The sequence below is a fragment of the Lates calcarifer genome, linkage group LG13, assembly GCF_001640805.2.
Source record: "Lates calcarifer isolate ASB-BC8 linkage group LG13, TLL_Latcal_v3, whole genome shotgun sequence".
In the NCBI taxonomy this organism is placed as follows: Eukaryota; Metazoa; Chordata; class Actinopteri; family Centropomidae; genus Lates; species Lates calcarifer.
The window spans coordinates 790,412-813,323 of NC_066845.1; the positions used below are offsets into that span (position 1 = coordinate 790,412).

General features: G+C 40.2%; 2 protein-coding genes and 2 long non-coding RNA genes across 5 annotated transcripts in view; 1 reads left to right on the top strand and 3 right to left on the bottom strand.

Moving 5' to 3' along the window:
- Positions 1-6,882: 6,882 nt before the first annotated feature.
- Positions 6,883-9,767, bottom strand: LOC108901346 (uncharacterized). The gene is made up of 2 exons (XR_001963895.2): positions 8,529-9,767; positions 6,883-7,577 (listed from the first exon to the last, which is right to left on the bottom strand). It is a non-coding gene; the product is annotated as an uncharacterized LOC108901346 (long non-coding RNA).
- Positions 9,768-10,843: 1,076 nt separating this feature from the next.
- coq5 (coenzyme Q5, methyltransferase) lies at positions 10,844-16,189 on the top strand. The gene is made up of 7 exons (XM_018702740.2): positions 10,844-11,051; positions 11,876-12,025; positions 12,107-12,331; positions 12,569-12,675; positions 14,729-14,817; positions 15,484-15,595; positions 15,695-16,189. The coding sequence occupies exons 1-7, from the start codon at positions 10,859-10,861 to the stop codon at positions 15,794-15,796; spliced, it is 978 nt and encodes a 325-aa protein (XP_018558256.1). The 5' UTR covers positions 10,844-10,858; the 3' UTR covers positions 15,797-16,189.
- On the bottom strand, positions 12,127-14,689 carry LOC108901439 (uncharacterized). 2 transcript variants are annotated; one of them, XR_001963913.2, is made up of 3 exons: positions 14,364-14,686; positions 13,274-13,340; positions 12,127-12,263 (listed from the first exon to the last, which is right to left on the bottom strand). It is a non-coding gene; the product is annotated as an uncharacterized LOC108901439 (long non-coding RNA). The 2 variants fall into 2 exon arrangements; XR_001963918.2 differs by having other exon boundaries at positions 12,157-12,285; positions 14,364-14,689.
- Positions 16,190-16,713: 524 nt separating the features above from the next.
- znrf3 (zinc and ring finger 3) overlaps positions 16,714-22,912 on the bottom strand; it is a 65,447-nt gene continuing 59,248 nt past the window's right edge. The window contains 4 exon segments of the mRNA XM_018702630.2: positions 16,714-19,938; positions 19,940-20,406; positions 20,737-20,839; positions 22,509-22,676. Of these exon segments, the coding sequence (XP_018558146.1) occupies positions 18,658-19,938; positions 19,940-20,406; positions 20,737-20,839; positions 22,509-22,676 (2,019 nt within the window). The 3' untranslated portion in view covers positions 16,714-18,657.

Consider the following 22,912-nt stretch of genomic DNA (forward strand, 5'->3'; position numbering starts at 1 on the left):
AAACAAACATGGAAGGACGTGTAATAAGCTGGAACGCTCGGGATCTTTGCAGTGATGATTTCTTAATTCATGAAAGGTGTTTCTTTCATCAAGTTCTCGCTCTGAAACTCTTTAAGGGCTGGTTTTGTTTTTCGGCTGCAGCCTGTGCTCACTATTTGTTGGCAAGACAGCTGCATCTCCATGGAGAAGCAAAAATAACCCATTAAAATGTTTCCAAACAGGCCTCCTATGGAAATGCATTCATATATATATATATATATATATATAATGAAGACCCAGAAACACTAACCTGAAACTGTTTAGGTTTCCTGAAAAATGTCTCGACTGTTAGGCTTCCACAAATCCCAGATCAAGTTACCTGTGAACCTCAGATGCTTTCTGACTGAACAACGTTTTAAAACAAAACTTTAATGCAGTTGTTTGATAATATAGTAATTCTACTGATGCTCATCCAGTCACACAGAAATCAGTGGAAACACAAAGCTATAGGTCATTCAAGGATCATTTTGGTTCATTTCTTATCTGAAGCACAGACATTCCAATACTTGTAAATGATCCTTTTACTCCCTCTACTGGTGATATGATGTTCAAATACATTTTCTCCAAAGAAGCCCAATATAGTTAATGATTGATATGGTAATAAAATAATCTTTATTAACCACAAACAACCACAAATGTTACTTAAAATGTTAATTAAATTGAGGTCAAAATGCTTAAAATACTGTTGATTATAAATTCTCTGATTTCTAAGCTGAGGTATTACAAACTCTCCAGTATAAATTCAGTAAGATATCAAATCTTTGAGGCTTTCCACACACCCTCCCATTGACCCCAAAATGTTTTTCTCTCAATAGCAATTGTTCAGCTGTAACACTAATCCTTAACTAGACTTGGAGACTTATCACCACTCCTCTGGGTCCCTGTGAAAAAGCCTTAGTTCTGCAGAACCCCCCCGCTGTCAACCTTCCCATAGCCCAGGAAAAGAAAGCGATGTAAGCAGATCCCTCTGAACCCAAGTCGACCAGTAATTAAGGTAACAATGGGACAATACATGGCAGTATCTGGTTACTGTAAGAACGAGAAAGTGAGAAGAATGGAAGACAATACCTGCCACTTTCTGCACTCAGGGTACTGAAGTCAATTAGATTAGGAGAGAGTAATGTTAGATTTAAAAACGGTCTTCCATAATGGACATGAAAAAGAACTGTGTGAAAGAGGTTTACTAACCATGCAGGAACTTGTCTGTTTGGATCTGCCTTGCTCTGTGATATCGTCTATGACCCTGGTGCAATTAAGGCAGTCTTATGCCCTTCAGTGGTTTTGAGTACATGCATTGGCCTGTTTAATGCTTAAGACTTTCTCTCTATTATTGTAGCTGTATGATGCTGAAAGCTGTTTATTTACACTACTTTTTCACCTCTGCCTTCAGGGGAGTCGATTAGTGCTGAAAATAGTCAAGAGCCATTTAGATGATTGCATTATTTAAGTCATCAACAATGTAAAAATGTTACAGTTTCCAGCTTTTTAAATGTGAGTATTCTGCTTTTCTCTGTTTTATGTTGTTGTAAATTAAGCACAGGCGTGGCTGAAGCTCAGATTGGACAGCTGGTTGGTATTAATTGTACAGTTCAGGGGGTTCAGCCCCCAGCTCCTACTGTCCACATGCCAAAGTATCATTGAGCAACACACTAAACCCCAAATTACTGTATTTTTCAATAATAAATCGTCTGCCAGATGAATGTAATTGTATGAAGTCTTTGGGTTTGGGACTGTTAAGCAGACAATCAACCACTTGATGTTATCGCTTTGAGTGTTGAAAACTTCTCAGGGGTGGGACAACACTTCTCGTCTGTGACTGGATAGAATACAAGTCAACCCAAGCTTGTTTGCGTCTGACATCAGCGAAATGCAGCTGTAGGACAGGAAGTGAGTCTCCACCATACATCCGTGCCTCCTTTGTCATAGGTCACATGGTTTTCTGCCTCATTTTCAAACTCGTCATTATTATTTATTATTTTATACACTTAATAAGTAGAGACTAGCAGATCACAACCCTCAGTTACCTGCTTTTGACGCCCCTCTGACACCACTCTGTGTCAGAATGACAGACGATTGCTGAAGTTGCTGTGATAACATGGAATTATTGGTAAACAAGAAAATTCATGTCCGACTAAATCGGCAATACGTGTCAATTTCAGGGTAGTCGTCTGGGTACTGGGACTGTAGCTGTTTCCTGTGACTGCTGTCCATGGATGTATTATAAGAAATAATATTCTAATAATACGTCCATGATCCAGAAGGCCAATTGGCGATTTTTCTGCCGTTGTTGGCTTGCCTGTGTTGCCATTGGCCATGACTACCTGGGCGGAGCGCCGAGAGGCGAGAGGCGGAGAAACGAAGTCGGGGGACACAGATTAAAACCAACGTCTGAACCTTTGCTACGGTTTGTCAGTGCTGGGAGAAAACGTGTTTACCGACGAGGCCTGGATGCTGAAACAAGTTTTGGAGTTGCTTTTTTGTCGAACACGCGTGAGGCTGGACGCTGCATAAACCTGAAGCACAGAAGGTAAGGCTAAAGAGCGAACTAGCTAGCGGTTAGCGTTAGCATTTGCCTTAGCGGTGAGTTTAGCATTAGCATTCTCTTTTTAAGCCTTTTATTTCAATCTTCAGTCGTTTTTATCGCGTGGGTAGAACTGTGATTGTGTTTCCATGACGGAGGCGTCCCTGACATGTATTATGGACCCTTAATGCGAACAGGTGAAAACACAAGGAGCTCGTGATAGTGTGTTTAAATCCCTTTTGTAATTGTTTGTAGTCACTTTACGGCATTTTGCACCTCGTTGTAACTTTGTGTTTCATCCTGGCCATTTAAACTCAATTTATAGCGATCTATCACGTCGACGTCGGCGTTTTGTGTTTATTTGTGGTCATTTTGTATATTGCCTCTGTACCTGGCTGCTTTACACCTGAATGTCGGCGTTAGCATTAGCTTCTTCTTTAAGTGATGCCTTTGGTAGTGATGGCGAGATGAAGCTTCATGAAGCATTGAAACTTTCCATCTAATTGGTTCATTCATAGGCCGAAGCTTCATGGTGCTTGAAGAATAAATGTAAAACAGGTAGAGTGTTTATAATGACACCATGGGACAAATGGAAACAAATTGGGGAGATGATTTTGATGTTAATGTGCCTGTGTTACTTGATTTGAGCTTATGTTCCCAGGGACAACATATAACACATAGAATAGGGGCAACATTTTATTCATTTTTTTTTTATTTAAGAATAACAACTTTACAACTTTTTTTTTTTTTTTTTTAATTTTAGATTATTTTGTCTGCCTCAAGAAAGCAACAGCTACTTTATACAAGTTAGGATATACATTTATCTGTCCTTCCCAGTACTCTAGAAGGTTCTCCAATCTTCCAATGTTCGGTTCACCCAGGTACGTTTTTACCACCACTGTTGCCCACAGTGACATTTTGGGTCCTCGTCTGTAGAAGTCCAAATTTTGGTGTCCAAACAATGCCACAGTTAACTACCTAGACAGAAAAACAGGCTGTAAGTGACTTAATACAATAATACAATTAGAATGTATCCATCACCTTGAGTCACAGGCTGAGAAGCTACTGACATATGCGGTTGTGATAATGACGATGATGATGACTAGGAGGAGGAGGAGGAGGAAGACACACTGTTTTGTATAACAGCAGCACGTTCAGATGCTGTTCCAGCGTGTATCCACCTCTTAAATTAGCTTCAGTGCTGGCCGGCCCATTTGCTCTTGCACCTGTGCCAGCCTCTCCTATAAAATTAGCCAACAAAAAGTGATTAATTCAAGTGCCACTGCAGCAGCAACTTAAACAAAACAGCATCATTTAAATATTATAATGAAATAAAGAAACTCACCTTCGCAGTGCACCTTTGGAGTGCAAATAGCCCACTGTCTTTCAAGAGTTTGCATGAATGTCAGGCAAAGCAGTGTTTTAGTCAAGAGCCTTTTTTATGAGTAAATTTAAATACAGTGTCATAGTAAATTAAGGCACCAAACTGTCAAAATATGACATAGTATAGTAAGGGGACAAAAATGGTATAGAAAAAAAAGTCACTGTATAAAAAGGCATCAAAAACCATCAAAATATTTCATAGTAGTGAGTCAAAAATGGACAAAAAATGTCTTAGTATAGAATGTCATGTAAAACCATCAAATGTTGTTGTTTAGCTGTAATGTTGAATATTTCTGTGTGTTTTCATGGTTAAACTGTTGATGAGGAATAGGTAGTAGTGTATTGATCATTTTCCTTTGTATGTTTCTCTTTGATTTCCTCCAGGTGTCACCACTTCGTCCACGACATCGTCTACGATTGCTGAGATGTCGTCCACGATCGGAGAGACACTGTTGAGGATGAGGGAGACATCATCTACGATCAGAAACATTGTCCACGATCGAAGAGACCTTGTCAAAGATGAGAGAGACGTTGTCCATGATCAGAGACATTGTCCCATGCTTCGTAGAGCTCTGCGCAAGAATCGGTAGAGACACTGTGGTTCCTCGATTCGACGGCATGACCGCGATCATGGAGACATTGTTGATGGTCACAGAGACACCGTCTATGATCTCAGAGACATTGCCCACGATCATAAAGACACTGTCCATGATTACAGAGACTTTGTCCATAATCTCAGAGACATTGTCCGCGATCACAAAGACGTAGTCCACGATCGCAGAGAGCCATCGTACAGCGAGGAAGTTGTTTGAGACCAGGACAGAGGCCTCCAGGTAATTCACAAACCGCTTTATATCAACTGTCCAACACAGAGCACTGACATTTAACTGTTTATGTTCGGTATTCAGTATATCTGAAAAGTGTTATAAGTAGAAGTAATTTGCTATATAAAAACAATGCATAGTTAATCTACATTAATAGAAGTAATGTAAAAGTAATGTGTAATCTCAGAAGTAGTACAAAAAAAATCACAGCAGTAAGACATCAAAAACTGTCAAAAAAAAGTCATAATGTAATAAGACATAAAAAATGTCATGGTATAGTATGGTGTCTAGACCGTACTCTTTTATGTAATTTGACAGAAAGAGACCCAACAAATCCCACCATGAGCAGCACTAGGTGACAGTGGCAAGAAAAAACTTCCTTTAAGAGCTAGAAACCTTGAACAGAAGCAGACTCGGGTGGGTGGCCCATCTGCCTCAGCATGTTGGTTAGTATAGTGAAATATCAAAAATGTTGTGAAAATATTACTATAGTAAGGCATGACAATGTCTTAGTATAATATGGCATAAAATGTTTTGTTAACTTCTCTGGTTCAGCTGTAATGTTGAATATTTCTGTGTGTTTTCATGGTTAAACTGTTGATGAGGAATAAGTAGTAGTGTATTGATCATTTTCCTTTGTATGTTTCTCTTTGATTTCCTCCAGGTGTCACCACTTCGTCCACGACATCGCCCACGATCATAAAGACATTGTCCATGATTACAGAGACTTTGTCCATAATCTCAGAGACATTGTCCACGATCACAAAGACGTAGTCCACGATCGCAGAGAGCCATCGTACAGCAAGGAAGTTGTTTGAGACCAGGACAGAGGCCTCCAGGTAATTCACAAACCGCTTTATATCAACTGTCCAACACAGAGCACTGACATTTAACTGTTTATGTTCGGTATTCAGTATATCTGAAAAGTGTTATAAATAGAAGTAATTTGCAATATAAAAACAATGCATAGGTAATCTACATTAATAGAAATAATGTAAAAGTAATTTGTAATCTCAGAAGTAGTACGAAAAAAATCACAGTAATAAGACATCAAAAACTGTCAAAAGTCATAATGTAGTAAGAAATAAAAAATGTTATGGAATAGTATGGTGTCAAAAACCATCAAAAAATATCATAGTATAGTAAGGCTTCAAAAATGCCCAAAAATATCAAAAAATGTCATAATATAGTGTCAAAAATGGTCAAAAAATATCATAATACAGTAAGGTGTCAAAAATGTCATCAAAGTAAGATGTCATGTCAAAAAATGTCATAATATAGCAAGGTGTCAAAAAATATCAAAAAATGTCATAGTTAACTATGGCATCAAAAATGGCCAAAAATGCCATAGTATACTAAGGCTTCAAAAATGGACAAAAAATATCAAAAAATTTTATAATACAGTAAGGTGTCAAAAAATATCAAAAAATGTCATAGTATAGTAGGGGGTCAAAAATATCAAAAAATGTCAAAAATATCACAGTGTAGTAAGATGTCAAAAATGGCCAAAAAATGTCATAGTATAGTAAGGTGTCATAAAAAATGGCATATGGCCAAAAAATGTCATAAGGCTTCAAAAATGGACAAAAAATATCAAAAAATGTTATAATACAGTAAGGTGTCAAAAATATCAAAAAATGTCATAGTATAGCAGGTGTCAAAAATATCAAAAATGTCATATCACAGTGTAGTAAGATGTCAAAAATGGTCAAAAAATGTCATAGTTAGTGGTGTCAAAAACCAAAAAAATCATAGTTAACTGTGGCATCAAAAATGGCCAAAAAATATCAAAAAATGTTATAATACCGTAAGGTGTCAAAAATGGCCAAATATACCATAGTATACTGTGTGGTCAATGTTAGAAAATGTCATACTGTCTCTCAAATGTAAGAGGTAATTTGTAATATTTCAAGCAACAGTTGATGCATTTGAGGGATAATTAAAGGTTCCTTGTCTTCTTTAATTATATTTGTAATAAAATTTCAGGACATAAACCCTAACCCTAGCCTCTGGCAAAAAAGCCGTAACCCTAACCCTAGCCTCTGCCTCTGGCTGCAAGTGGTCTCTGGGTACAAATACTGACATTCATACAATATTAAACAGACAGGCAAAATATTCAGTATTAAGAAATTTATTTGAGTAAGATAATCCATTTTAGTCACATAGCAGGGAAATACAGTGTTGCAACAAAAATAGAAAATGGCAAGACATTGACAAGTTAAGATACAAAATAAGTACAATATGTAAAAAATTATAAACAATATGAACAGTATAAACAGAACTATGTACACAGTAATACACTGGACTTGAGTACTGATATTGCACTGTTAGAAATAGCTAAACACCAAAATGAAATGACAAACAAAATCTAACCTAACCCACAAGAGGAGTGAGGTGAGGTATGTAGGTCTCAGTGTGTCATTATGTCTGTGGAAAACAAAGATAAGATGGCTGCTCTACAACAGTTTTGTTGTCTTAAGCTGCATGTCATAGTATAGTAAGGCATCAAAAATGGTCAAAAATGTCATTGTATAATAAGGTGTAAGTAAACATGCAAAAACACTGTTATGGTTGTTTATGGTTACCTTGACTGTGGTCATCAAGTCGTCAAATTCAACATTAACTGAAATAGCAGAGGACATGATGTTGCTGTGTTGTATGTGTTGCAGACTGCCTCCTCTTCCACCTCCTGTTGGGTGACAGTGGTCCTGCACAGGGAGCAGCTCTGAGATCTTTAGCTGAAGACTCTTCTCTGAGCACGATCAGTGCTGACTGGTCTGGATTTGTGTTATCTGGGACTAGAGGCAGGACTGAGAGGGACAAGCAACATTTGAGTAAATACGTTAAGTAATTAAATGAAAACATTCTGTCTTGAGATAGATGAAACCATTTACTGTCTCAAATGTTATATTACAGGCTAATTGCATGCTACTAAAAGTGCTGCTTCTTCATGTCATTCACAGATATTCCTGTCTGCACTATTGCTGCAAGTGTTGGCCAGTCGTGCCACAAATCCCTTGGTGCTGCCATTTCATTGGGCCTACTTGTCTGAATGCAATCAATCAAGTTCCTGATAAAAGCAGAGGCTTCCCTTTAGCGTCAGCCTGCGTTAACTGCAAGTGGAGACTGACGAGAGTAAAGACCTGCAACTTGACCTGTGCAACTCAACCAAAGCAAACATCCTGACATCCTGGAAAGAAAAAACTGTATTTTTGGCCATCAGCAAACTCAAAACAGACACTAACTTGCATTCAAGAATTATATCTTGAGGTAAAAACCATGCACCTCTATCTTTGTGAGGACTTTGGTGACTGAAGATGTGAATCTGTAAGATCTTTAAACAGTCAATTAGAGCCCCAGTCCTTTGCATCTGAACAAGCCAAGTTAACACAATTACTTGTAAGCACAAAGGGACCACTACATTACACTGTACTACAGATGAGGTGTACCTTAGGTGTCTGAAACAAATCATATATTCTTGACTTTTCCACGAGGAATAATTCAATTCCTCTATTTTCACATTCACAAGTATAATTTGAAAAAACTAACAGAATAAGTTCTATATCATACAAATCATCATATTAACCACAAATATAATAATATAATATTTTTTCTATATCACCTGGTTGTTACTGATAAGTTACAGTCCTGATCTGTAGTTTCAACACAGTGACTTTTCCCCAGACAATAGGCTTTAAACCATCAAACCGCAGCTGAGATAATGACAGAGGCAGACTGAGAAGAAATAAACTAACACTGACCTTCTGTAAATCTTTATGTCTGCCTCCTCTCTCTCTCATGATTTGCTGGTTGAAGTTGGAGTACTGTGGAGAAAAATCACAAACAAGCATTAATATAAGGCTACAACTGTTTAACACCTCAAAATAAAAGCACACAGGCTTTCTGGGTATTGAAGTTCAAACCATCAAAAGGTAGAGGAGTAAAAGACACTACACCCACAAAGAAAGCAGTGCGAAGACTAATTGGTACTGGACTAATCAGACAGGACTGGGACTGAGCTAGTTCAAGAATTCAATTTGATTTGTACACAAAGATCTGACTAGAGACTCCACCAGATCCTCATATTCACAGAGCAGCAGTGGATGGAAACGTGCATTTATTTGCATTTCTTTTTGAAAATCAGTTAAATTTGAGCTACCTTTGGTTGTAAAAAGTCTAAATTAACATAAATGATGATGTTTCTACCTTTATAACTCACTATAATAAAGAGAAGGGAAAGTTAGTCCTGTGCATGTATCCTTTGTTTTCAAATCATAAAATCACACTTCTAAACAATCACTGATCATACTGTCCACTTATTTATCATTTGTTTCATTCCTGCAAATCTTGGAGTGTGTTATGTCACACTGAGAAGCCTTTTCCACATTTTAATGTGAAAAACACTAAGGCAGTTTACGGTCACTGGCTTGAGTTCTGCACCCAAACCTTACAATGGTACGTAAAACCCTGCATAAAGATGAACATTAACTCTCTAAAACAGTATCAACAATACAGTGCTGCAGGGATGACGTATAGCTACCTTGACAAAAAAATTGAAGGGATTTTTCAGTTATCTTACAAATTATTGGATTATAAACTTTAAGACGATCTTCACAAGTGAGTAACATTTTTATGATATTTGATACCTGAATACAATCACCAGAAAAAAAGTCAATGTAAAGATATAAACAAACTACACCAGTCACATTACTATAATGTTGCCACCACTAAGCTTCCAACTTGTGATTTGATTTAAAGCACTGACCTCTTCTACAACTCTTTCCTCTTTGGAAGTCAGTAATAATTTGCAAGAGCACAGGTATAAACACAATAAGGCTGTAAAGACAGACTAACAACTTCAACAACAATCAGACAGGACTCTTGCAGATCAGACTGTATGAGTTTCAGCTACATGGACCTACTGAACTAGACACTTGTTGAATGTGAATATGATCAGTAGATTAATTGTAATCCATTAACTGGCACATAACTCATGAATACCAGGCTTACTTACATCCCAGCGTCTTCAAAAAAAAACTGCAGGTAGGCAGGGATAGCATGGAGGACAGCAGCACGTCTGACATGGACGACACTTTGCTCTTTCGTGAACCTGTCAGTGGTAAAAACAAGGACTTACTTTCACTGGACAAATACCCAAGTTGTTTACATTTCAGCAGCCAGGTACACCTTTCTTGCTAAATACATTTCCGATTCCAAACATGTTTGTCCCCATCAATGATTTACGCCCATAAAAATAAGGCCCAGGTTAAGAAATACCAGAGTCTCTTCTGTTTCGACAATGACAGACTCACTGATTGTTTGGTCATGTGACAAAGCGTAGCAAGGGACTGGGTGTTTGGTCATGTGACTAGCATTTAACACTAGCATCAACTAACCTCAATTTTTGCATTTAGTGAGACAAACGTATTTACATTCACTTACATTCGTACATTCACTTTTCAGGTGTATAAAATATATCAACTGCCAAGGCACACGGACACGCGTTATGCAGAAAATAATGTAACACTACAGTGAAACCCGGTGCTAAATAAACAGATAACTCACTAGGTTAGCGGTTAGCACAGTGGAGAAAGTTCGCTGATAAAGCCACACTGCCACGTGCCACATCGTCTTTCACTTCACGTCTTCACGTGCAATCCCACGGCCAACTTCAGACGGGAAAAGTATCTCCTTTCCTGCTATTATTTCAAAAATACGAGTAAGTTGTTAACAAGCAGCAAACTTTTCTCCACATAACTCATCTGAAGCGAGCGGAGGAAAGATGGCGAAGCTTCCTCTTCTTCGGAGTTTCCGGCAAACTGGATGCCTCGCGGCACATTACTGCCTCTCACAGGTTGGGATCAGATTGCAATTCGGAGTGACAATTAACATTGCTGTAATCCGGATGCGGTGATGAACTCACGGGCTGTTTTCACAACCCTTGACTGGTTTTCGGTGTGATTCAGCAGACTCTTCGCTGTAATAGTCTTTATGCCCAGGCAGCGTCTGTCGTTTTTTTCCAATCGATGAAAAACTACAACGTCGCCTGTGAATGACGACAGACTGACGCAGAATTGTATAATCAGCCAACATGGCCGCGTCCATGAGACTTCTGGTGAAAAGGGTGATCCGTCTTTCTCATAGAAATTTTAACGCTACCGCCGCTGGAGTTTCGGGTCGATCAGGTTGCTGCTGGGGAACGGCGTCTTGTCGTTGCTTTAGCGATGACAGAAGTACGCATTTTGGCTTCGAAACGGTGCCAGAGGCAGAGAAGGCGAAGAGGGGTGAGTAACAGTCAATACACTTGCGAGCGAGTCCTGTTGTGGGATAACAAAACTCCATTCACAAGTCCTGCTATTTAAGATATCTATGCTTCTCGGTAAATGTACGCACCTTGAGAGACGGGATTTGGGGGTTGTGGAGATTTGCTGGACAATTCGGCATACAGTTGATCCGTGAAGTGACACTTCTGTTCAAGGAGACCCATAAACGTTAGAAAGGCAGTTACTTTAGCGGCGTGGTGTCCATTTAAACTGAAAATTGTACCAAAATTAGTGGTGTTTGGTGCGTTCTATGTATGCCGAATGTAAAAGTGGTAGGTAATAAGGAGGGGAGAATTTCTATAAGAACAGAAAACTGGGCGTCTCTGGACAAAAAAAAATATGCATATTCTGTGTATGCTTAACAGACTAATGCTTTCTGTAATTCTGAATAGTCTACTTACGTGAAATGGATATGACTAATTACTGAATGTGCTAAAATAATTTTCTATATAAGAAATACATAATCCCTCTGTAAACCATGTACCAGTTAAAGTTTTATTTTACTTGTCCAGCAAGATTTAACTTCTGGAAATCATGCATTAAAAACATAAACGTTAACCGAACAGGAGGTTTTCTTTGGTCAGCTGAACAGGGACGGTCTCTGATAAGGGTGAACAGAAGATGTGCTTGACTCCAGTTAGGACTCTGCAAAGACTTGTGAGGGGTGTAGTTACTGAAAGAAGAAAAAAAAAAACTTGCATTACATATATAAAACAGACGTAAAAAGAAAAAACACACCCTCAACCACTTCCATCGAGAGACATGCTCTTCCTCTGCTTTTTCAGTGTACAAGGTGTTTGAGAATGTGGCCCAGAAGTATGACATCATGAATGATGCGATGAGTCTTGGGATTCACCGACTGTGGAAGGACTCGCTGCTGCACGTCATGAACCCACAGCCTGGTGCACAGCTCCTGGATGTGGCGGGTGGAACAGGTTAAAGCAGTTTCTGTGCACCTCTGAAACACATCAGACTGAAACCTGCCTCCAGTGTCACACTTCCATTTTCCCTTGCAGGTGACATCGCCTTCCGTTTCCTGGAGTATGTTCGTTCTCAGCAGGAGAGACAGAGGCGTCGGTCGGCACGGTCCATGCAGACGCCGTCCTGGAAGGACATTTCCAACAACTACTCCACAGAGGAAGAGGAAAGGCCCCAGGAATCCAAGGCTGTGGTCTGTGATATAAACAAGGAAATGCTGAAAGTGGGGAAACAGAAAGGAGACAGCATGGGGATCAGTGCTGGTAAGTCCATCTACAGGAACCCTCCAGGAATGCATCTCATGGCAGGTTCTTTTCCCTAAACTGGAGGATTGTTTGTGCACAGATCTGATTTTTGCTGAACTCCACTTGACATTACTGTGCATGTGAGGATCTTATGGTCACAGGAGTCTGGAAACAGGGATCGAGTACAAAGCAAAGGTTGAAATGAAGATACCAGCAGGTGTTTTTGACTTGAGTATCTGTGCTTGTGTGTATCAGGTCTGTCGTGGGTGGTGGGGGATGCAGAGGAACTGCCCTTTGATGACGACCAGTTCGATATTTACACCATCGCCTTTGGCATTCGCAATGTCACTCATATAGATCAGGTAACTGACCAGATCGTTATGCACCAGTGATCCAATAGTGTCAGGATGATACTGCAATGATACTGTGTTTGATATCAGCCTATGAGTGCAAAAGGATTCAATATCTGTAACATCTAGTGTGTCTACTTTTCTTCAGAATAGCAATCTGAAACTAAAAGCAACTGGCTGACAAGTACAAAGAGGCTTCATTCAGTAAGCAGAACAATATGAAAGACCAGTGACCCTGGCAATGGATTTCACACATGTAGGAATGAACATACACCAGCAGCTTCTCAATGTAACTCGCTGATGAACCTTTGCGCTTACAATTTGAAAGAAGTACCTTAATTTAGTTAACATGTACAGTCTAGTACTTAAATAACTCAGTTTTGGAGATCACGTCAGGGGAGCTGGGCTATATATCCTGCTGGTATACACTGAATGGTCACAGCAGCTCATGCCCATCTTTGTACTTATCTCACAGGGACATAATTGGCATTGGAATTGGCTTTTTATCTGACTCTCAGTAAGATATCAGCAAACACAAAAAAATCCCTGTATTTATTTCAGTACTTCTTTTCTGTTTGTGAAATCTGCACTTAATGCTCCTTTAACTTACAGAGCAGGTGTTGTAGAGGTTACCGGGGTCATCACCAAGTAGAGCTGGGAGGTGTCACATCCAGTTTCTACAAATAGATAAGGAAGATTATGTGACATTCATAAGTTACAATACAAACATGTTTGTCTAAGTGTATATGAAACAAGTGTCATCACAGTTACTGACCGGAGAAGTGATTTTTAAGATACAATCCACAACTTTAGTGTCATAAACAGCAATGGACTACTACTCTTTTGACTGAGAACTACAAGTTCCCAGCACTACTTTAAAATACCGAGAAACAATTATTCCAGATGATTCCAGGTGAAGTTGAGTATTACAATGACAAGACAACCCTCAGAGAGAAGTCAAGCACATGCAGACACAGTGACAAGTCAGCAAAACAAAGAAGCTGATTCTGGACTTCAAGCAACAGAACCACATCATCCTTGACACCACTGAATCTACAGTGGAAAGTCAGCACCTTTAATTTCCTTTCCCCATGTGTCTCACAAAGAGGTCTTGCAACATCATTTATCTTGTGTATACTTTGATATATATTTGTCTTTTTCATTTATGATTGAGAACTTCTGGATAGCCATGGTTTTTCACAGTGTTACACAAAAGCGCAAGATGAATGTGGAGAAGTGAAGAGCTGATCAATATTTGGAGTCAAGTTTAGCAAATACCAAATATAGTATATAGATATATCTCTTAACTGTGACTGAAAGCAGTGGATTACAACAAGCTTTATTTAGAAACGCTTCTGCAGCAAACACACTTCACTGCCTTCACTAGAGACTCGGGATTTCCGTGTACATTTCCAACCTGCATCAAAATACGCTCACGTCAACTTGGGACTTCCCAGTTTTATCATGGAGGTGGTGGAAATTAAAAGCTAGTCTTTGCTGCCAAAATATGCCTAAACTAGTTCTGGTTCTGCATGCAGAATATTATGAAATGCCTGTTAGCTAAGTCAGCTAACGTTAGCTAGCTAATGTTTAGTAAACGTTAGCATTTCGTAAAAGTTAGCTAACGCTTGCTAACTGGAGCAGTAAGAAACTCTGCAACTAGCAGTAATAAATTCTTAATCACTTGCTTGATAACTTACCGTATTAGTCAAAAGACAACACGAGACTTCACGCAATGGTCAAAATCCAAGCTATGTCCCCTTCCCGCAGCTTCCTACAGTGACTCGGCGCCAATTTTCCTGAACAATAACACCTGAGCACACTGAGCTGGATACTGCGCATGCTCAGACCCAAGCTTCTTTCCCTTCCGACAGACTAGGCACAGTTTAGTGCACTGCTGCCTCCCACCGGTGTAGTAACGTCATTGCATTGTTTGTTGCTACTTCATTATTTTCTGTAACTTCTTAAAGACTAGCGAGTTAGCTTTTAGAGTTTACAGTGAAGTTTTGCAAGTCTAAGCTGATGTCTATATTGTTAGTTATTTAAGTATAAATTCTTTTTTCAGGCACTCCAAGAGGCTCTGCGAGTCCTGAAGCCTGGTGGCAGGTTCCTGTGTTTAGAGTTCAGCAAAGTGACAAATCCTGTATTGGCAAGGTGAGGAGGGGTGGGTGTCTGAGTTTAAATATCTATCAACACCGTAACTCTGAAAAGAAAAGAGAAAAGAAGAAAAATTCATGAGATTCATTGCTGCCATCACCTGAATCCAGAAACTCATCATGACAGTTGCAACTTGTTTTTGCTCCTGGATGTTGTGTACTTGGAGACAAATTGTTGTAGAAATCTGTGGGAGAATCAATACATACAAGAACAAATTAGAGTTTCATCATAAGTTTCATTGATGCTCTGAAAGCACTAATTATTATTTTGTTTTGATACTTTGATACATGTTTAATATTTTTATAAGTTGATTTACGTCCTGATGTGGTTACTTAATTTTCCTGCGTAGAGTTCCTACATATTGAGATGTTTCCAGCTATGTGTACCTAATAAACTGGCACCTGAGTATGTTTTTATATACTTTTTATATACTTTTCTCCTACAACCTGCAAATGTGTGAAACTCAACAACCTTTTGCTTATTTGCTATTTAGTACTTTGCTATTGTGGTTTGGATGACCATTGCCCTCTTCTAGTTTTACACCATGTAGTAAATCAGTAGATTGCCTGTAGTATGTGACCTTGCTGCTTGGAACTGTAAAAAAAAAGGGGGTTAACAACCATTTGGCTGTGTTGGTAAATTTAGTCTTGTTCCATTTTTCAGACTCTATGACGCATACAGTTTCCAGATGATCCCAGTTCTTGGAGAGGTGATTGCTGGAGACTGGAAGTCCTACCAGTATCTGGTGGAGAGTATTCGCAAGTTCCCTGACCAGGTGAGAAAAATGTGCTCCCCATTTCTGTCTTAATTATTTGATGTCAAATAGTAGTTTGTGTGCAGCAGTGTCATTTCATACACTGTTTTTCTCCTGCAGGAGGCGTTCAAGCATATGATTGAGGATGCAGGATTCTACTGTGTGCAGTACTACAGCTTCACTGGTGGAGTTGTGGCTATTCACTCCGGGTTCAAGCTGTGAGATGCACTCCGAGCACCAACTATAACTTACAAATAAACAAAAAGGAAGTCCTGGTTCTGTGTTTCAGGCTTTTTCTGCCTGTGTGACACACTGCCTGCAGACTTCTCAGACATAAAGTACAGGGCATGAGGCCCCAGAGATCCTCTCTGCAAAAGCCACTGCACAGTGACAGAAAATCAGAGGTCAGTGGACGTATTTCTTTCAGTACTTCTTTTCTGTTTGTGAAATCTGCACTTTAATGCTGCTATTGGTTCTGGCAGAGTAAAAACTAGGTTTTCTCTGTATCTGCAGTTTCAGTGTTAAGACAACTGGTGAGTTTGAGTACAGTTCATTTTGAATATTTTTTGTAACATCTACATTTTGGTGATGGATAATAAAAACTGCAAATGTTGATCTCAGTATTCACATGAATTATTCCCAAAGCTGTGAAAAGGCAAACTAATTATTACCAGGGCTGTCACAATCATTACAGTTGACGATTAATTTTATGCCACAATTACAATATGAGCCTGATCACAGTTTAATAATACACATTCACTGTATGAATATGAGTATTAGAAGTTAAGCACCTTCAGGTAGTTAACAGTTGGTGGTGCTAATTCTCCACACATGTTCCACTGAACCGAAGGAGTGATGACGCAACGAAATGTCATTAAGAGCGCAAGTCAAACCTCAAACAGTGGAAAACAGCTGTGATGGAAATATGACAGTTCTGTAAGTTTCATGATACAGATGAATTAAAACCATTTTAACAATTACACAAAATGATTGCAGTCAAATAATTGTGATCAGGCGATTACGTAATAATTGTGACAGGACTAACTACAACTAGTAATAACTACAAACCTTTAGAAAAAAATAAGTGAACACCTCATTTTGAAATGTAAATAATGGAAAGTAGGACATCACAACATGAGTTACTTGAATAAAACTGTATATTTTACAGATCTTTGTACACTTTAATTACAAAACTGTATGGTACTAAAGTTTTAAAATCAGTTTTTTGGTCAGAGAAGATTTAATCGTCTTGTGTGCAATTACCATGTATATACAAAGTCTCATGTTAGTGATTTTTCTCAAAATAAAAAGCAACCAAATAACTCAAACGTTCATACACTCTGAACATAAGACATGGCTTAAAGATAAATATATTAGTAAATAAATATTCAGAGAACATATTTCCATTTATGAAATGTGTTTGCTATACAGGTACAGAAATATACACAGATTGATTTCTAGCCTTTTTTAAACATTTGTAATGGTAATGACAGAAAATAATTATATTCTTAAAAAATTAAAAAATATTAATTTTTGTACACATTTTAATCTTCTTAAGTGCTAGAAACAATAACAAACAAATAAAAAAAAAATTAAATAGTGACTCAAGTACCCCAAAATGTTATATTTGCAGTAGGTACATATCTCTATGCAAAAGGCAAGATTAGATTCTCACTTGATTACAGCACTGGGTTAACTTATAAATAGGGTTATTTCAGAAGGTTTTCCTCTGTGTAGAGAATGTGTATATTTCATAGAAACAGTATAAAAACAGTCTGCAGGACAAACAGAAAGGCATGAATGACAAGCATTGATATCGCAAGTATGTATTATGCACAGCACGATATGATTCAAACGGATACATTGTGGTATGTATAACTGCATTGTTATTAAAAAAAAAAAAAGTCACAGTACAATAAGGAACCCTTATGAAATATGAGTCTTTTCCAGCTACTTTCCTTTGGCCTTTTGATACATGCTAGAACCATTTATAGATATTTATTAGCCTCATTGAGGAAATTGGGTAAGTGACAGCAAAAAATAAACTTTTAAGGGCTTCCAAACAAGAGGTAGAGTGCTGCACTCTACTTCTGAAGAAATCTGCTTACCCCGAGACACTGTCGCTTTGGTCTGGAGTTCGACCAATAGCAATGCAGTGTCTTTAGATATTGCTACAAATAGCTTACCAGCGTAAGGCTTTCATGTTGCTCCGGCACATCTCAAACAGGTAGGCCACTACTGGACAGAAATGCAATGCATAAAACAAATTCTGTATTATATTGAATAGAGACCAGTGTCAGCCTTGCATTCACATTTCTATGCATTTTTCTGTAATATATAGCTTCTTCTCCTCAGAGAAATGTGTGGGTCACAGACACTTAGAAAGACCCATTTCCCTGCTCTTGAAAAAAGTTTTAAAAAAAAAAAACAAAAAAAACAAAAACAAAAACAAAAAAACAACAACAACAATCATGTCTTTCTGTTTTGGTATAGCTATGTCCATACAACCTATTTGAGTTGGTGGTTGAAGCTTTATAGGCAGTCAGTGTTCATGTGCGCACATATACGAGATGTATACATGTAGAAGCAGATGTTTGTGAATTAAGAGTGTACTTTTTTTGTAGAGAAAAATCTCAGATTCTTAGATCTTGCGCAAAACATGGAGTCTAGATAGCTTGTTCTTGACAAAATCTGAAGAAATCTCACAAGAAATGGGCCCAAATTACTTAGTACTGAAGGGGCCTAACCCTTGATGGCAGCAGACAGTCTCCAAATAGATGCCAACGCCAACCTACTTCTAGTTTCAGTTAACAACCTCCATCCTCATTTGTAGTATCACTTTGTCTCAGTGCTATTGGTAGCAGAATTTTGTGCTGAGACGTTTGTGGCCACAGGAATGAACTTGATGCACTGTATATCTAGAAATTACAGGCCATTTCAGTAGAAATCCACACAATCTAAGATGATAACATTCAGTGCTCAGAGAGCAGGTTAGAACAAGGCAACTGAGGGTTTCAATGATTGACTGACTGATACGGTACCAAATACATACTTTAGACTGAGTCCCTTCTCTGGGCTCAAGTTCATATACCCAGACCTCCCTCATTTGTTGAAGAACTGCTTCCCAATCCAGTGGGGCTCGCAGAGAGCTGAGGGTGGAACAAAACCCTGGTCTCCTCCTCCTGAGGGTATGGCTGACCTCTAAACTGTCCTGAGGTGAAGTACCCTTCCCTGGGCTCGTGTTGCTCCCCTGTCCGCACCTCTGCCTCCATTGTGACACTGATGGGCAGTAAACTGCTCTGGGTCTCTGCCCCTGTGCCTAATTCACAATCTGTGTCCTCAGGAATTATGGGTATTCTCTGGTTGAGTTCACAGCAGCCCTGTCCAGTGCAGGCCTCCGAGTCCGCATGTGCATACTGCACATTAACAGCGTAGTCCTCGGTGTAGCGCCCTGCTGCAGCCCTGTGGACCTTCATCTCTTTGTAGAAGCAGCAAGGTAGCCCTTCGTAGCTCACCTGCTCTGAGGAAGGGCACATGTGCTCAGGAGTAAAGTAGTTCTTGGACGTGGAGCTCTGAAACTCCACCCCCCTGTGACATCGTCCTGAGGCCAGAGGCCCAACTTGGTCCGAGTCCTGCCCTTTGCACTCCACACTGGGAGGAAGCACCTCAAAGCAGCAGCTACAGGCTGCAGCCCCAAGCTCCCCTGACTCCTCCTGCGCCCCTTTTCCCCTGTCTGCTCCGGTAGCCTCTGGAGCTCCGGCTGAGGTAGTGCTAGTGTTGCTGTTCTCCCTGGGTTCCAGTGATGAGCGACTGCTGTAGTTGGGCTCCAAACTGCAGTTGGAGAGGTGGTCCCCCGAGTTATATCCCGAAGCTCCAGGAGGGAGCTGGAGGCAGTCATGTCCCAAGGGTGCAGGGGATGATGAGTCCTCAGCAGGAACTGTGGTGCAAGCCGCAGCCCCCGCTTCCCCTGCAGAGCCTCTACACGGACTCTTACTCCGGTACACATAAGGATCGTAGTCACTGCTCAGCGAGCTGCGAAAGGTAGAGCAGCTACCGTACACCCCCTGGTTGCTGACCTCAGTACAGTCCAACATGGAGTCGCTGGAGGAACAGTGGCACTGACCTGAGCTGCTGCTGCTACTGTCACTACCAGGGCAGTCAGCAAGGTAACCACTGCACACCGAGCGGTGGCCATGGTAACAGCTCAGGCCAGAAGTGCTGCCGGTATCGCCTATCCTTGAAGAAGAGGCAGGTGCCATGTGTACCACTGTGGGGTATAACAGTCCCTGCTGAAAGGCCCTGCTGTGGTGGCCCTTGTGGGCCCCTCCTCCACCGAGCTGCCCTGCCACCGCAGGCCCCTGGCTTACCCTCGGGCTGCTGAGGGAAAGTCAACCCCTGAAAATAGTAGTGCTGGTACATGGTCTCGTACTGTGAGAAGCAGGCTGCGCGGGAAAAGTTGCGACCATGGAACTTGGGTCGTTTAAAAGCAGCATGATGCGGCTGTGCTGGGTAGGTGGGGGGTCCGCGGTGCTCTAATCCACAGTGGTGGGGGTTGAGCGAGTGGTCCAGATGGAGTGTGGGGTGGTAGCTCCGGAGAAAGGCAGATGTTGACTGGGGTGGGTACAGACCTTGAGGATCTGGGTGCTGGTCCACAGTGAGCACAGTGATGGGGTTGCCGTGGGGGTCCATGCTGGTTCTGGTTGGGTAGGCGGTCACCTGGCCAGCTCGGTGCACCCTGCCGGGGTAATGGACTGGCAACACCACCCGCTGCCGGCCATGGACTGGGTTGCCGGGGTCCATGCATGCTGCTCCTGGATTTCCCTTCTTTTGCTCTGTGAAAAGAAATAATGGAACAGTATAAAACCAGGGAGCATTTCTTTCCTTCAGTCAGAGGGTTCTGTGTCAGTGTTTGGCCACTAATATCTAAAGCTTTATTTCTATCCTCATCAAACATTGTAAGATGGAAGAAAAACATGTTTTTGAGAGCATAAAAATTAAAAAACATCAAGGGCACAAAAGATATTAAAACATTAGAATTAAACAAAAATATTTTACAGGCCTTAGTTTTTGGGAGCCAAAATCTGAGACAGTGTTGCAGTGTTTTTCTGGATTCTGTCTGGTTTTTGACATGGAATGAGTCCAGAGGTTGTCGACCAACTCACCGATGATGTTGTGTCTGCAGTGGGGACACGTGTGATGCTGGAGCAGCCAGGGGTCGACACACTTCTTATGAAATCTGTGAGCACAGGGGATAACCCGCAGCTCCTGTAGGGAAAACACAACAAGATTTATGATTCAGATTTTACCTGTAATGTTGTGTGGTAAACACAGCAACGACAAACAGAATAAGATGATTAGGGCTACAAATCAAATTATTGTGCCTTATCTTTTCATTACACTTATTGTCATATTATACATTTTTAATATCAAATATTAAAATATTTCCAATCAATATTTGTAATTTGTGTGCTAAATAACATTTAAAAAAGCCCACGATGAAAGGCAACAAAAGACAACTCCCAAAATCACAAAGACCCTGCTTAAATGATGTGTATGACAAACTGCAACAGAAGGTGAATAAATGTGTGTTTGAGAGGAAGTGAACATCCAGAAGGTGGCAGCAAAGTAATACAGAACTGTCAATTGTGGTGAGGGTTGTATGTCTAATAAAGTTTCAAACTCTGAGGAGCCAACTTTACATCATGCCACAAACAAAACTCTTCACTAGATGCCACACCACAGTACAAATACAACTCTGATGCTCAATGTCACTGCTTTCTGGAACAAAACAAACAACAGGCGTACACTCGAGGATTGATATGAAAAGAATGCAACACTTTGCATTCAGATGGAGAAACTGGCATGGAGGAATTCCAAGACACAAAAGCAGGAGCACTATGAATATGAATTATAATATTCTTTTCCAGTGAGAGCTCTTTCTCTGCAATAAATACTTTACTCTGTGGCTTAATGTGACTCATCTTTGGGCTCTTTTCCACCCAAGCTTTTGTTGCTTGGTTCACTGCTCAAAAACCGCTTTGATGCCATTCAGCCTTTTATATCACCACTTCCTCTGTGCAATCCTGGCGCCATGCTTTGTTGTGTTTTCTTCTCCTCCTTACCGAAGAGACACATAACCACAAAAAAACACACACACACCGACTACGTCCCCCTGGGCACCAGGGTTTGTCCCTGCAGCGTCCATGAACGAGGATGAGCAACGCTGTTACAGTAAATCCTCTAAGTCCAATACATATTTTGACAATGACTCCTTCAAAAATTAAAGAAGGCCACACTGGGAAAACAGGAAGCATAATCACGGCCCAGTGCACTCTGGGTACCGTTATCTCTCCAGGTGCTCTGAAAGACTGAACTAAACATCTAAAAGGCGCCGGAAAGAACGTCACCAAAGATCGCAGAGCTGCGGTCCCCGAGCACATCAGGGGAACTTCCATTCTATTGTTCATGCAACTGCATTATGTTTCATGTCTGCAGAATATGGAATGAAAAAACAAGCTCAGTGGGTAGATGACTACACTAACACTGCCAGAGTTAAGAGGTTTGGCTCCCACATGGTCAACGTATGCATGCATGTATGCAATACTGTTTGATCAGATGCTGCTGGTTTATGTTACATGTGTGTGTGAATTGTTACACGTATGCATCATTTTTTGACTGGGTTTTTACACATTTTCATTAAATACAGAATTTAAAAGGAACAGCTCCATTTAAACCATTCTGATTGGATCTTATGTTTACATACATCCAAAAACTGTGCTAAATCCACTTTCTTTTTGCATTAGTTACAATACATATGCACTGACATAAGTTGATTTCAAACTAGTATACATATTTAAAAAGTTGTATAAAAACACATTTCCAACCAAGGAAGGAGAAGTGAGAAATTCAATCGGACATAGGTGTCTTTTCTTACCTCCCCATCAATGTACTTCTCCAGACAGATGGCGCAGTCAGAGGTGGAGCTGCTGCTCAGTGAATCAGAGGCTCCACAGCTGCTCTCACGCTGGCCCTTTCCTTTGGCCTTGAACTTGCGAGTCTCCATCTTTTCCAGAGCCTGGATGGCCATTCTGTTCATTGAGCTCTGTGACAGGGAGGGAGGTGGGACAGGGTCAGAGGGAATATCTGCATGTTTGATGAGCAACATTTAACTTTTAAAAAGACTCTTGTAAAATCTCTGCAGAATATGACATGCGAGCCAACAAACATTAGAGCCAAAATAAGTCATTAAAAACAAAACTGACTGTCAGGAGGCTTAAATCAACTGATGTTTTAAAGCAAACATCCCATTAAGAGTCTGCACGTCAGTGTTGGCAAGTG

Excerpts from the sequence above, each read along its gene's own strand:
- coq5 (XM_018702740.2), top strand. The coding sequence starts at position 10,859 with ATGGCCGCGTCCATGAGACTTCTGGTGAAAAGGGTGATCCGTCTTTCT. Across the intron at positions 11,052-11,875 it reads GGCAGAGAAGGCGAAGAGGG|TGTACAAGGTGTTTGAGAAT; the intron begins GTGAGTAACAGT and ends CTGCTTTTTCAG. Across the intron at positions 12,026-12,106 it reads GGATGTGGCGGGTGGAACAG|GTGACATCGCCTTCCGTTTC; the intron begins GTTAAAGCAGTT and ends TTTCCCTTGCAG.